Consider the following 15,323-nt stretch of genomic DNA (forward strand, 5'->3'; position numbering starts at 1 on the left):
CGACAGGCCGGGAAGGCGACGTGCGCCAAAGCTGTGGGTGGGAGCCCTGGCCCCACAAGCTGGGTGCGGCTGGCCGCTACTCACAAATCGTGAGGAGTTGTCGTTCTTCACCGTCTTGGCATTCCCGAAGGCCTCCAGGATGGGGTTGGCTTGCAGCAGCTGCCGCTCCAGCTCGCCCTGGAAGGGAACCCAGAGGTGCAGTGAAGGCCGGGCAGTGGCGTGGGCTGTCAAACCTGCCGCGAGGCAGAGGATGGTGGCAGAGCCGCTGTCTACGCGCCCACCGGGCCAGGAACACAAACTTCCAGATGGGATCCGGCCATGCCAGCCTCGGCCTGGCCCGTGTCACTCGAGAGCAACCTTCCCACCAGGCCTTTGGAAACCTTCACTGGTTTGAACTTCCTTCCCAGGACCGACCAGCCAGTGTCCCTAGAAAGGGAACGTGGGTGGCTCTCCCCACTCTAGGGAGCCTGGGACGACGGCCCAGACCGACTGTGGAGGACGCGTCGGGAAGCAGCACGTGAACCAAGGAAAGGCGCCATTTCTTCTCGTGCACAGAGTCCCCACCCTCTAGATACAATGGCTTCTCTCTGCCCTCCGTGCCTCTAGGCCCCACCTGAGACCCAACAACATTTTTTTTCCTCTTCACAGGACAAGGAGATAGAGAACCAGCTCCACAAAAGATACCAGCTCGTTTCATCCGTGTCCTAACAAACACTGCATTTTCCTTGCGGGACCCTGTCGCGACATCCCCCAAGCCTGCTGCCAGCATGTCAGGTCTCCCAGCGGGGCGGGGTCAACAAGGCCCGCTCTGGGTTCCAAACTGCTTATCAGTAACACCCACGAACTCTACCTGTGGTCTCATGAGACTCAGTGGTTGACAAAACACCTCCTTATGCCTTCCTATCCCCGGGTCCTCATGAGACTCAGGGTAGGCAAAACCGGGTGGTCCATTTCACAGAAGAGAAAAACGAGGTCGAGGGAGAGAACATGATTTGCCCAAGGTCACCCAGCTATCAACCAGCAAAGCAGGTACCAATTCAAGTCTACCTAACACCCGTCAGTCACCGCCACGGCTCCCGCCCTGCCCCAGCCTTGCTTGGAGCTCTACCCGGTCAGATCAGATCAATTCTGGAAGCAGCCATCACCTTCCCAGCAGGCCACTGGCTGAGGAAAATTCGGCTCTCATTCACCTTAATACCTGGGTTCTCTCAAGGGGGAAAGAACATCACACAAGGGCCAGGCCGGCTTTTGTATTTATTAGCAAGGCTGGACTTAAGCCAGGATTTTCCGGGAACGGCTGCCTGTGAGTGATGAAAAGGAAAACTGGTAGTAGCAGGAGCTCCCAGGAGAGTCGTAGCACAGCCTTCCAGGCACACCTGCTGCAGACGAGACTCGTCTGCAGAGCCCCGGGTCAGGGCCGGAAGCCCACCAGAGATGGGAAGGGGCCCAGGCAGGCCTCCTCCTCCAACAGCCAGCCTTGGCCAGGGCTCCCCCCCACCCGGGGGCCTGGGAGCCTTCTGTTTTCACACCACACAGATACGTGGAGGGTCAGCGGAGCCACGTGGCCGGACAGGGGTCAAAGCCACTGAGCAGGCCGTCCGTGTGTGCTTGGCACCAGCAGTCCCGGGACCCGGGGCCCCCACCCACAGGGCTCGGGCGGGCCTTCGAAGCCCAATTTGGATGAGCGCCGCTCCCCCACCCACTAAAACGTTCCTCTCAAAGCACAGGCCAGGCTGCCAGGCTGGCGGAGCCACTCCCATTCCTGTTTCCACAGACAGATGGGAGCACGGTCCCCACCAGGGCCCGCCGCTGCCGGCCCCGACTTGGAAGCAAAGCTAAGGTCTCTGTTTTGGGACCACATGCTGTTGCCGTGGAACGAGGGGCCGCCGGGCCAACCAGGGAGCTGCTGCTTCGGAGGCTGGAGCCAGGCTCCATGCACACAACAGTGAGGGCTAACCTCTGGGTTCTTCTTTATTGACCCATAACTGGGAGCAAAAGAAACCTTTATTTTTCAATAACATTTGCATGCTATGACGTTAGGAGGGTCTGTTGGTAGCCTATGCTCATAAGGTTTGGAATTACCCATCCGGTTTCTGAAGGGCTTCACTGGGCGGTGTTTCTGCCAGTAGCTTCCAACTAGTATATACAAAACAGAGGGAGGAAGTGGAGGAGGGACCAAAGGTCACTGCTCAGGCTACGGATGTCGAGCTGGAAAGTCCCTTCCCCCAAGCTGTGCGTTGCCAGCCTTCAGCCCTGGCCAAAGCCTGGCCCTCCCATGGCAAGGTGAGGTTTGGGACGTTCCAGGGGGCAGTCTTGGGACAAACGACTAGGTCACTGCAAGGGACAGCTCTCGCCCAGTGTTTGCCCTGACAGGCTCCACAACACAAAGGCCATAAACCAAGTTCAAGTTCAAGTGTCTCATGCCCCAGCTGTGTGTGGAAAATCACTGTACCGGCTTCGGGTGTGGAAATCAGCCCAACTGTCAGTGGCCTTTACAACGGAGGGCCCAAGCAGTAATCAGAAGCCGGAGAGGCAAGCTATTCAACCTCTGCAGTTGGGGACAGAGTACCCATCACACACTACGACCTGAGACACAGGATGTGACAAGTTTGCTCCCACTTATCACCACGCCCCCCGGCACACCGTTGTCTCCAAGCCAAGTGCCCGGGGCCTGCAGCCCCTCTGCAGCTGGAACCCCAGACAGAAGGCACATGGGTTTCCGTTCTTGCTCTGTCTCCCATCCTGTCTCCCGTCCTCCAGGGCAGGGACTCCAAGGACACCCTCCAGAGACCCAGGCACACACCAGGCATTCAATAAATAGCTAGAAAATGGATTTTACTGCAAATTCAGAGACAGGAAAACCACAGTTAGAGAACTCCTAACCTCACAGTTCTGTGTTTGAAATAGGCCTCCTGAAAAGAATGAAAAATGGGGGGTTGGAGAGACGGAGCAAGAGGAACTTTATTAGTTTCTAAATATAACTCCTAACGCCCCACGGAAAAAGATTCAGAATGTCTTGAGAAGTTTGGCACATGAGAAGTTACTTTTGGTGCGATTCCAGAAGGCTGTACTCATTAGGACATTCTGCAGGACACACCCCAGGTCTGCATGCAAAGAGACACACACCGCTACTTACTGACACGCGCTGCACACAGCTCCCCAGTAAGGGGGGGCCACGGAGACACGGCGCAGGGCCCCCCAATGGCTGGAGGGGACACCTTGGGCACTGAGATTTCACAAGGAAGCTTAAGAGTGTGTGCTTAAGGGAGAGAGAGAGAGCACCACACGGGCATGCTTAAGACGATCACCCCCAACTCTGGGAAGCTCCAATGGGGGGCCTTCCGGGCATGGCTCCTGACTGGCACAGTGGCGGCAGGTGGGGGCGGGGGGGGCGGGGAACCAGCCAGCTCCTTCTGGTCCGGACACAGAACGCGTGGGGCTCTGGGGGAGCAGACGCCCGCTCCACCGTGTCTCAGTCAGGGCTCAGCACGGGGCCTCACGACTGCCGTGCACACAGGGGAGTTCTACGCCCGGCCAGAGTCTGTGAGAACAGCTTCGGGACGAGGCCCATATACCCGCTCTGCAGGAGCTGACATTTCAGAGTGCACAGGTCACTATGTGTCACACCCCGCCCCTTCTCCAGAGACAGTCAGTGAGCCGAGCCTAGGAGAACAGGTCTAGCCGCAGAAAGTGACAATGGTGTGGAGTGAAAAGCTGCTCAGAAAAAAATTACATAATCCAAGGGCACACGATGGGCAGAACACGCATTCCCGGTGCAGAACGTGCAGTAAACGTGCAAGGCTCACCTAGCGAGGACACTGCTGAGTTCGACCATAATCCATCAAGAGGGAGGGGGAGAAAAAGGGAAGTGAGATGACTTGCCAGTTGCCCTTCCTCTCTTCCCTGGGGGACTGTCCACCCAGAGGCATTTCAACAGTGGGGAAAGCAGCGGGGACTCAAAAGCAGGCCTGCCCGAGAGGCCTCAGGTCTCCATCAACTTGAGAACCAAGTTTTGGAATCTCTCTGCCGACCTTGGGGTGAGGCCTCACAGCAATTAGCTGCCAACACCGGGAGTGCGGCCTCGCAAAACCGGGTGGTCTCCCATTTCCACAGCAACTCAGAAAGTTAGGAGGCTGGGGGCGGGGGGAAGCAGACTGGCTACCACCGGACCCATTCCCAGGATGGCCAAGCTGCAGCCGCCATGACAGTGGGTCCGGCCTCTGCTCCGATCCCCAAAACACTCCAAACCACGGACCACTAAAGGCTCTTCCTCGGGAAGATCAGGTGCGTCCGTGGGAGGAAGGCCTGCGCTCACCTGGTCCTTCTTGCTCTTGTGTGAGGAGGCCACGTGAGCCAGATACTGAATGACTTTCTTGGTGTTCTCGGTCTTGCCAGCTCCAGACTCACCCCTGCCAAGAGAGCCAAGAAAGTTCTCAAGGGGGGCCTGGCCAAATCCCTGAGGTCTGTCCCTTTCCCAACGCACGCCGCACCACCTCCAGTTCTACTACCCACCCCTAGCGGCAGAAACGGGAACAGGCAGATCTGCGCTAAGTTCCAGAATCCTCACTCTGGCCCCTGCCCATGGCCCTCTGGAGGCCTGACAGCGGTACATCCACGCACACTGCCTGGCCTGGTCACTTGGCAGCCTTTGTGTCCCCAAGTCTCAGGAATCAGTTTTAGGCAGCTGTTGACTCAGAGGTCAAAGGCACTTAAACACGTCCCTTTGGAACCACTTGGAGGAATGTTCTGTACCATCAACTCCCCCGGCAGTCAACGGGGGTTTTTTATCTCCTTGTTAAGTTCAGAGGACCGGGGCGAGCCCCCGTGCAGTGGAGAAAGCCTTCTGTTCAGAGCCAGAAGGAAGGTGCTCTGGAGGGGCCAATCCGTTCCCAACTGTGCTGTCAAGAAGCCTCCTGCCCCCCCTGCTACGAACCTCCCCGCACTGTGCATGGGCTCCTCCAAGGGGGGCGAGCCAGTCCTTGGCCCTGAAATAAAGCTCATCCATGCTGTGGGGCTGCTGAGCAGCAAACCTACTCCCTTCGGGCCCATCCCTTGGGGAGGGGGCGGGGGCGGGGGCTTGACTGGGAATGTTACCCATCAGCCTGGGTTTCGGTAGGAGCCCTCAGAGTCAGAACAAATCGGGGTGACACAAGGCCCCACCACCCAGGCGGAAACACTTACGTGCACAGAATGGACTGGTCCTCTCGGTCTGAAACAAAGGAAACATCCAGGTTAACTTCTGCCAGATACAAACGCCTCCCCCTCGGGCTTCTGAAGAGCTGCCCGTTGCCCAGAAGCAGAAAGCCTGGCCTGCTGCCCTTGCAGAGGGGGCCCCGCACACCAGTTGGCGACACAGACCCGATGCCACAGTCGGACGAGGGACATCCACAGGTGGCAGGAGCTCAGACTGCCCACCCTGGCTGCCTGCCCGCCCCTCGGACACCAGCTCGGGGAAAACTCCCCAGGAGTCTGCAGCACCGAGTGCTGAGGCGGGGGGCCTGCCCCGTGAGCTCAGAACGGGGGGTGCGGGCCGGCAGAGAAAAGGCCCATGCAGGTGTGGTAAATACCGTCCGACCCCTGTAGGAGCGCCGGTTCAGCGGCTGGGTGCGGGCTGGGGCAGACAAGGCTGGCTTTGCAGTGGGACGGCCCTGGGGTACCGCGCCGCCTCGGCCACGACGTGGGTGGGCCCACAGACGTGTGCCCGGGTTCCCGGAGCCCCAGGCCCCCCTGTGATGGGGAGAAGCCCCCGTGCGGCGTCTGGCACGTGGGCGCAGCTCGGAAGGAACAGAAGCCTGTCAGCATCACAACCTCTGACCGGTCTCTGTGACAACTCGGGTCTCGAGGCCTGGCTGTCAGGAACTTTCAGCAACGGTCTCCAGCTGTGACTCAGTCGGCAAGGAAAGACGTAAACAACTCACATCCACACTTTGAAAGCTAAGTTTGACAGAAATGCTTGAAGACATTTGGGCTGACCTGGTTCAGTGCGGGAGGCCCAATTTTAAGCAGTAACTGAAAAGACAAACTCATTTTACCCCCCCTTCATCCCACCCCATGTAGCACCCTCAGCTCCCTGAGGTCAGACCAGCCGAATCCAGGACCAGGCTACTTACTAGTATTTGAGCTGCAGTGAGGCATTTCCACCCCAAGTCTGGGCTTCCCTATCCATAAAGTAAATATGCTACTGGCTCCCTGGCAGGATTAGCTTGGAAAACAGAAATAACAGATGAAACGGGCCCGGCAAGTAGTAAAGAGAATGAACTCCACAAATGGCTGCTATTTCTTTCTCCGTCGTGAGGTCGCCATGACGGGTGGTGGCGGCACTGTCAGGACAGCGGGAGTCCCAGCCGAGGGGTGACAGGGGAGTCCTCCCAGCCGAGGGGCGACAGGGGAGTCCTCCCAGCCGAGGGGCGACAGGGGACCACTAGCCGAGGAGGGACAGAGGAGTCCTAGCCGAGGGGCGACAGAGGAATACTAGCCGAGGGGCGACAGAGGACCGCTAGCCGAGGGGCGACAGAGGACCGCTAGCCGAGGGGCGACAGAGGAGTACTAGCCGAGGGGCGACAGAGGAGTACTAGCCGAGGAGGGACAGAGGAGTACTAGCCGAGGAGGGACAGAGGAGTACTAGCCGAGGGGCGACAGAGGACCACTAGCCGAGGGGCGACAGAGGACCACTAGCCGAGGGGCGACAGAGGAGTACTAGCCGAGGGGCGACAGAGGAGTACTAGCCGAGGGGCGACAGAGGAGTACTAGCCGAGGGGCGACAGAGGAGTACTAGCCGAGGGGCGACAGAGGAGTCCTAGCCGAGGGGCGACAGAGGAGTACTAGCCGAGGAGGGACAGAGGAGTACTAGCCGAGGAGGGACAGAGGAGTACTAGCCGAGGAGGGCCAGAGGAGTCCTAGCCGAGGGGCGACAGAGGAGTACTAGCCGAGGGGAGACAGAGGAGTACTAGCCGAGGAGGGACAGAGGAGTCCTAGCCGAGGGGCGACAGAGGAGTCCTAGCGGAGGACTAGTCACTATTAGCAGTAGTGGTACTGCGCAGAAACCAACGCTGGTGACCTGCCGCTGGCCGGCCAGGGCCCTGAAGAAGGGACAACAGGAGGCTGACTCACGGCTTCCTGTGCGCATGGCCTCAGGAGACGGATTTAGCTGTTCAACACCCAACACACACCGCTCACCTGCCCCTTCGCCAGGAGAGCCGCTAACGTGCCCATCTCAGCGAGCATGCAGGGCTGGCCATTTGCTACCATCTCTTCCCCCGACTGTGGGTCACTCCGACGCAAAAATAAGCCTCACATCGCTGCCCCCCACCCTCCTCGGCAGCCCTCCCTCCAGCCCCCTAAGAACTCAACAGTGTGGGGGGGGGGCAAGGGAACTCAGCCAGGCACCTTCACGCACACACCCCACCCCCTGCACACGGCTGTGGACCTGCTCAGAGCAGGCCCCCGTCAGCAACCTTGCTCCCCACTCCCCCTGCTTCAACGTTCCCACAAAGCAATGTCCAAGACCCTGCAGCAAGAGCTGGAGGAACTTCCACAGTCTCCTAAGACAGAAAGGACAGGGAGGCGGCGGGGGCGAAGGGCTGGGGGAGACAGGGCCGTTTCCATCACCTGCCCCCTGAGGTCAGTACGGTGACCAGCAAGGTCTGGAACGAGCAGGGCTGTGATCCCCGGCCCTGGCCTCCCCCGCTGCACCTCCCCAGGGCCGGCCCCAGCTGCGGGCATGTTTAGTCACCGCTCCACAATCGGGCAAGAATGTACCTGCGCGTGCCGGCGAGGCTACCATAAAAGGAAACATTCCCATCCCTTTCAGAAGGAACCGTTTTCCCAGGGCTGTCCAGGCCCCGTCCCTGGGATGGCTGGAATTCCTCTAATTGTGTGAGGAGGAGTCAGATGCTGGGCTGCTGAACAACAGGAAGCAGAGCCCGCCCACACACACACACGCACGCACGCACGTGTGCAGACACACATGCACACAGACATGGACAAGCTGCGTGGGGACACGTGGGCATGCGGGGACACACGTACACGCGTTGGCACAGATGTGCGTGAGCCCGTGTACACAGAGTATGCACACGCATGCCCACAGACACGTATGTGGGGGTGCACACACAGGTGCACATACAGCTACGTGCGTGGACACACACACACAGAGAGGCCTGCACGCACTTCAATTTGCAATTCTAGCCCCAAACTCTATGCAATCTCCATCCCCCCACCATCTCCAGGCCTTCCTCTCCTGACCTTTCACCTCCAATACCTGAAGCACCAGGGTCAGCACAGCCTAAAAGGAAACACGCCCATACTTTCATTTTACACTTTAAAGAAGCCTTACTTCACTTTGCCAGGATGTTCTTTTGGGCAAATGCTTCTGCAGAGGAAAACCGATGGAGGCCCCTCACGTTTCCTCAGCTCTTGTCCCCACCACTTGGCACCCCAAATCCACCTGCCTGCAGTGAAGGACACCGTGGCCCCATAAGTCTGGAAAGGTCTCCTCAATTCTTACAGTGGGTTTAGGCCTGTTATCTGGTGGTTTCACAATAACCCGAGGCAATGGATAAGGCAGGCACACTGTCCCTGGTTTGCATGTGTCTCTTCTCACAGCACTTCTGGACTTGTTCCTGAGCTCAGAAGCATCTGTTCTGGGTACTGGGATGGTTAGAATTCTCAGCAACCAGTAAGCTCTCTGCCTGACTCAGTTTACTCTGCCACACCCCTGGTGCATTCCAGCGGGGACCCTCCATAACACCCTCTCTCTCAGCCCTTCCCCACACGGTCACCTCAAGCACACAGAGTTCAGCCCGCTCTGTTCTGACTGAAGTCCTTATTTGGGCCTATAAGGACTGAAGGCTTACTTGAAAATGCCCTTTCTTCCACCACACCAGGAGACAGCCAGCCAGACAGGAACCCCATGGAACCACGGGAGTGCACCCTCCAGAGACAACCCAGTTCTGGGAAACGGGTTCCTTGCTGGGATGAAGGCCTTAGCCTGACTGAGGCTCCTGAACCCCTCCTGCCCGGTCCCTAACTTGGTGGGACTTGGGGAGAGACAGGACTATGAATCTCCCCATCGTGGTTTTTCTACTCTTTAAGAGAAGCAACAGCCTTTCCTTGGATGAAATCTTCTCGAATTCCCCCTTTCAAGAATAGGAGATAAACACCAGAGCCGTCTGGGTGGTGGAGACAGGGTTCGTCAGAGCACACTTCGACGACCACTGTCCAGGCGCCCGGAGCAGCGACAGAAGGCAGAGGCCGCATTCCGATTTCCGCCCTGCACTCCCCCCTGGAGATGCCTGGCCCCTTGACCTCTCAGAATCAGAGGCCACGGCCTCACCAGCAGGGCCTCTCTAAGGACTGAAAGACATCGGTGCCTGAAGCACGCAGGACAGCACAGGCACCTGGAAGCACTGTCCTTAATAACCCCAGGCCCTTTGCACCTCCGGAGCTCTCCACTGTGCACCCTCCACAGAACAACAAAAAAGGTTTTAAGTTACATGTTCAGTGATGAGGCCATTCCCTCTCCTGATTTTATTTTAAACCCCAAACTTCCCGAGGGCTTTCAGAGCTGATACAGACATTCAACACAGAAAGGTGTTTCCAGCCAGCTCGGAAGGCCCAGCTCAGGTGGGAGGAGGGGAAACCTGACCCCAGGTATCTCACCTCAGGTATAAACTTATGCTAGGGGCTTTATTCATCACTCACTTCCTCCATGAGAGGAGCTGCCGATTCTTGTCCATAAAAGGCCACAAGCCTCGCAGAGTGGTGACATCAGCCCCGACAGGAAGCACAGAAGGAAGAGACCGGGCCTGGTCCACCAACAGCCGTTGCTGGGACTGACTCATAAAATGCTCACTGAGATAAGGCCTCCCGGGGTTCCTGCAGGGCTGCTCTTGGGGTCACACCTGGAAGAGCGCCCTGCCCTTGGGACCTGTGTTCAAATCACCCAGGCCTCTTGAGCAATGGACATGGGCCAAGAAAAAAGCAAAGCAAAGAGCAGGTTCAGGTGGGGTGACACGCCTGCATGGGGTTGAGGCTGACGGGGTGACCCATGACAAACAGACCTCAACTTTCCACCACCCTGGGGTCGCTCACTGTGCGAACCCCCGCTCCCCATCACCTGGAACAGGAAGCACTGGGCCAACCAGGGCCAATTCCTAGACTCCAGAGTTAGTTCTCCGCAGATCCCCATGAGTGTCAGGGTCTCATGGGCCAAAATGCAAAGCCTTTCACCAAGTTTGAAACACGGAAAGACCTGTGGGTTCAAGCTCAGAACTTGGGGGCTGGGAAGGCCCTGGGCCACCAGCAGGCCTGCCTCGGTGCTGCAGAGAAGGAGCCGTCCACTCTCGTGGGAAGTGTTTTGGGGGCCTTACCAACTCATCTGGGACTTTCCCCAAAGCCAGCCCCCTTCACGAGCTTGGGTTACAGGCGCTTGGGAGGCGAGTCAAGAGGTGAGAAATGCAGATGGATGCTCCGTGTCAGCACAGGCTCAGGCCCCCCTGGGTCCCAGGGCCTCTGCTGCTAAGCCACCCCCCCCCCGGTGGCTCCCAAGCACACACGTGTTCTCTCCATGGCACAAAGGTAGGCCCAGACCAGGGAGATGCTGGATCAGCAGCAACCCCAGCCAGAAAGCAGCTGGACTTGGCCCAGTGTCTCCACCCACACGCTCCCCCCCAGGTGAGGCCGTGTCTGAACCCTGTGGAGGGGGCCCACGTCTCTAGCTGCAGGAGGCCGAGAACGGGCGCCTCCCCCATCAGGCACCCTCGATAATTAGAAAGAAGCCCTGGGGACTGCACTTAACTTTCATTATGGTAGAGGGCAGGCGAGGCCCCAAACCAGCCCTCTCTCGGCCAAAATGCACCCAGCTGCTCACACAGGTGAACTCCCAGCGCACAGGCAGACCTGCCAGAAACCACTGCTGGCTGTTCAGACACCTTGTCCACGGGCGGGGCTGGGAGTGAAAATGTTCTCTGTGTGGGGCTGCTGCTGAGACAGTGCTGACAGGTTTGTCAGGGTGGAGGGAAATTCAAAAGTCACACGTGAGTGCTGACAGCCCTCAGCAAACGCCACCGGGACACTCAGAGAGACCGGACACTGGGAGGTCAGTCTGCCTTGCTCTTAAACCGCATTCCACTCAGGGAACAATGCGGGGGGCGGGGGCCGCAGCTGAGTCCCATACAAGCCCCCGTTCAGAGCTTTGCAGAGGGCTGGGCTGTCGGGGAGGGACGAAGGGAGCACAGGAAGGAAGGACAACAGGACCGTGGGAACAAGGTGGACACCGCCAGGCAGAGCTCAGGACACATTTGGCTCCAAGTCAGAGAATAAGCAGGCCTGGCTTTTCGAAATAGCCCCCCCATGATGAGTTTCACCAGGCTTGTTGGAGAATGCAGGAACATCTGTGCTAGGAGGTGAACAGTAATGCCACGTAGAGATGCATCCTCAGGAAGCCAGTGGCTCCAGCTGTCTTGAGAAGGGGCGATAAAACGCGATGAGAAGCGTGGTGGTAACTCTCAGGCCAGGTTTCGCTCCTGGGACACGACCTCCATCCTTGGCTTTCAGCTTAGACCCTGGCCCTACTGTATTTGTGGACCAGCTCAGGGTGGAGACAGATCTTCATCAAGTCACAAAGTCTGGCTGGAATGACACCCTGGGCCCTGGTCAGCCTGGGCTGTCGGCCAAAAGAACACCAAGGATCCTCAGAGTTTATTGCAAAGGTGGACACTGGGCCAACAAGCCTTAGTCAAGACCAAAAAAATTTTACAGAAGCCACTTAGAGAATCCCGACTTTCACGCCTGCAGACTTCAGCTCTCTTACTTCTCTTTAGTTTTAGAGTATTAGTCTTGTTCTCATCTGACAGCTTAATTCCAGAAATCAGGCAGGGGAAGGAAAGCAACCCTTTTCTCCGAACACACCAACGTTCAAGTCCTGGCCTCCTGGCACAAGGCTCTGCTGGAGTCTTGGAGCCAGAACTTGAGAGAACAGGAAAAACGGCTGGTAAGCAGCATTCACAAGCAGCGAGGTACATGCCCAGGGAGGTTAAACGCACAAAGCGGCTCAGCCATTACAGACTTTGCAGGTGACTTTTGGTTGGTTGTTTTGGGGGTGAGGGGTGGGGCGGGCACAGAGACATTGAGCCAAGTTTTCAACCACCCTCAAAATTTCAGGGTCCAGGAGGGCACTTCATTCTTGTCACCCACTTCCAGTGGCCCAGCGCAAAGCACAGTGGGCCTACTGGGTTGAATTAAAAATCAAACAGAAAAGTAAGCCTAAATAAAGCTGAATCCTTGAAAAAGGATCCATGAGCCACAGATTCCTCCTCTAGAAAGAAGATTCTACAGAAATGAGACTGACAGGCATGCCCACATTATAATTAAGCAGCCTCATTCCAAGGACTGGGCTTTCCTTCTGCGGGGGTGGGGGCCTGGCCAAGCAGCCTCCTGGGATCGGCTTGTTGGAGAATGCAGCCCCCTCCCTGTCCGGGCTCCGCTGGGCCCAGGGCTGCGGGTCACAGTGCGGCACCCCGGGTCCCCACCACAAATCGACAGGGGACCCCTTCAGTCATGATGTGCTCCTGAAGCCCCACCGAAGCCACATCGGCCCATGGGCCTCCTGCGGCCCGCTCGGGGTGTGGACAAGATGGGACAAGCTGGAGACGGTGTCTGCCCGCGCACGCCCGTGTGCTATGCGGCCGCTGCAGGGAGGCAGCTGGCAAGTCACTTCCTGTGCGCGCTGCCCCCCGAGCCCCAACTCTTGCAGGCTGCTCTTGGAGGAGACTAAGAAGGCGGCCTGGAGGAAGCATTTGGCTATCACCTGCGTTGGGCGAGCGGGAGCGTGGAGGGAGAGAACGCAGTACGCGGAGGGCAGGGGAGGGTTCGGTCAAGAAGCTGCATTTCCAGACTCCTCCGGCTACCTTCCAGAGGGCACTCGTCCATTACAGGCCAGGCACCCGACACACGCGCCTTGTTTCATGCCTGCAGTGACCCTCCAGGGAGGGTTCATTAAGCCGGGAGGCCGACAAGGCCGTGAAAGCGGCCCCCAGTCAGGCAGGAACCGACAGAGCCAGGCCCCAGCCCAAATCTAGTGCGAACCCAGCGCGCTCTTCTCCGCACGGGTCTTGCTCACAAGGCACGTCGCTCCTAAGGCTAAGGCTCACAGAGGCCCCGCGAACTGGGGCTGGCGACCTACTGTGGAGGCGCTGTGCCACTGGTCAAAGCCCCTCACGCTTGGCCCGCAGCCCCCAGGCTCGCTGGGGCTCCCTGCTCCGGCCGGGCTCTCTCCCTCCTCCTCCTCCGGTGCCCTTCCCTGCCCCTCAGGACCGCCTCCAGGTGGGGCCAGGTGACCGGCGACCGTGCAGGCCCGGAGCGCGACCCTGGGGCGTGGGCAGTGGGGGCCTGGCTCCCGACCTCCCTGCCGGCAGCGGGGCCTGTGTGTGCGGCGGCAGGCAGGGCTGCCGGGCCGGGCCCGAGCCTCTGGGCCGGCGCATTCCTGCTCCAGGAGTCATCCCATCTGTGGCTTCCTCAGCCGCCTGTCCTGGTGAGCGTGTTCGCAGTCATGCTTCACTGTCCCCTGGAAGCATTTCCCCAGTGCCGCACCCACACGGCGCCTTTTTTTCCCCTCAGAAAGGCCTCGGAAGGCAGACAGCTCCACGGGGGCAACTGGCAGGGAGAATGTGGACAGCGAGTGAGGGCCTCCAGCCAGCCAGCCGTCCTCCAAACAGAAACTCGAGAACGAGGGGCAACGGTGCCCCCAGGGGACAGGCACCGGGTCGGCCATCAGGAGACCCTGGCTTCCAGGGCTGACTGCGGGCACTGGACAAGTCAGTAACGTGTATTTCTGGGCCTATCCCTCCCTTCACCTGTGAATGAGAAGGCTCATGTTCAGATGTGAAGGTAGCGCTAGAATTCTACCCCTCGCCGGCCCACGAAGGTCAACCACTGACAGAGCTCGGACGTCCACCGGACACCGAGCGACTGCTTGGTGACCAGCCCCTTCCTGTGCAGCTTCCGCCGAGCAGAGATGGGACTGGCATGGAGCAAAGGGTTAAATAGTTCTCAGATTAGCTGAGGCCTGGAATGAAGGCAGACCCTGCTGCCACTCCCCCCACCCCCAGAAATGCTGGGAGCTCATTAAAATACCATGAAGTTGCCCAAAGTGAACCAAACCTGGCATTCTACCTAATCAACAGAGAAGAGGTTTTCTCCTCCTTTTGCTGGGGAGAGGACTGTGCTCAAGTCGATCCTTCAACGGGTCGGTTCTCCTCTAAGAACACGCACACACCCTTACCCCCGCCGCAGGGGGACCCCGGAAGGCCAGGTCCCACAGGAAGCCAGGCGCGCCATTCCCCAACCCGGTCACACCTTCTACAGACCACTCGCTTCTCCTGCCCCCACGCCCCACCAGGGACAGCCACAGGGAGTTCAAGCCCCTCCTCCGCGCCTGCCTTTACAGAATCCCTGAGGCAGGGGCGCCTGGGTGGCTCAGTCGGTTGAGCGTCTGCCTTCAGCTCAGGTCATGATCCCAGGGTCCTGGGATCAAGCCCCACATCGGGCTCTCTGCTCAGCGGGGAGCCTGCTTCTCCCTCTCCCTCTGCCTGCCACTCCCCCTGCTTGTGCTCTCTCTCTCTCTGACAAATAAATAAATAAAATCTTTAAAAAAAAAAAAAAAAAGAATCCCTGAGGCAGGGAGACCCATTAATGGCCAGGACAACAAACTAACCAAACGGAAAAGCCAGGGTTGGGAGTGGAGGGTGAACCAACCAAGTCGCCACAACTTTAATTAAACCCAAGCTCGAGGAGGAAAACAAACGAAACTGCCGGGCACGTCCAGGCTGCCCCAGAACCACTTACTGACACATGCCCGCGGGCCTTTGCACAGGATCCGACCTCAGCAGTACCTTCCCGACCACGCCTCCTCCCCAACTCCCAAGATGCCTGACACCTGCTGCGGCCTGGCTGGTAGCAGGTGTGAGCAGCAGCTTGTCTCGTTACATAGCTGCGGCCCCAGGTGTCTGGGTACAAACACGTCTCGTCCCTCCACCCGGGCTGCCTGTTCCTCCAGTGCCAGAACCACGTACTGGACCTCATGGTGTTCTGGCACTTTCTACCTCCTGGCTCCACGGACTACTCCAGGGTGCCGAACGCTGCCATGCCCCATCCCGTGCCCACGGCAGACAGCACTCGTCTATCCCAACATTCCTTGGCATTGAGTCTTGGCTCCTTGGCAAGCCAGGGCCCGAGGCACTATTGATCCACGGGAGTCGACACTCAATAAAACTAATCTGCAGGGCTTCGTCCAGTGGTTCTCCAGTGGGGGTGGTTCTGCCCTCCAG

General features: G+C 58.6%; 1 protein-coding gene across 1 annotated transcript in view; it reads right to left on the reverse strand.

Moving 5' to 3' along the window:
- MYH9 (myosin heavy chain 9) overlaps positions 1-15,323 on the reverse strand; it is a 91,637-nt gene that overhangs the window by 35,614 nt on the left and 40,700 nt on the right. Inside the window, exons 4-6 of the mRNA XM_036108739.2 lie at positions 5,182-5,209; positions 4,316-4,409; positions 85-177 (exon numbers count right to left, since the gene is read on the reverse strand). Coding sequence (XP_035964632.1) covers positions 85-177; positions 4,316-4,409; positions 5,182-5,209 — 215 coding nt within the window. The remainder of the gene's footprint in view (positions 1-84; positions 178-4,315; positions 4,410-5,181; positions 5,210-15,323) is intronic.

This window comes from Halichoerus grypus, chromosome 6 (assembly GCF_964656455.1).
Source record: "Halichoerus grypus chromosome 6, mHalGry1.hap1.1, whole genome shotgun sequence".
Taxonomy (NCBI): domain Eukaryota; kingdom Metazoa; phylum Chordata; class Mammalia; order Carnivora; family Phocidae; genus Halichoerus; species Halichoerus grypus.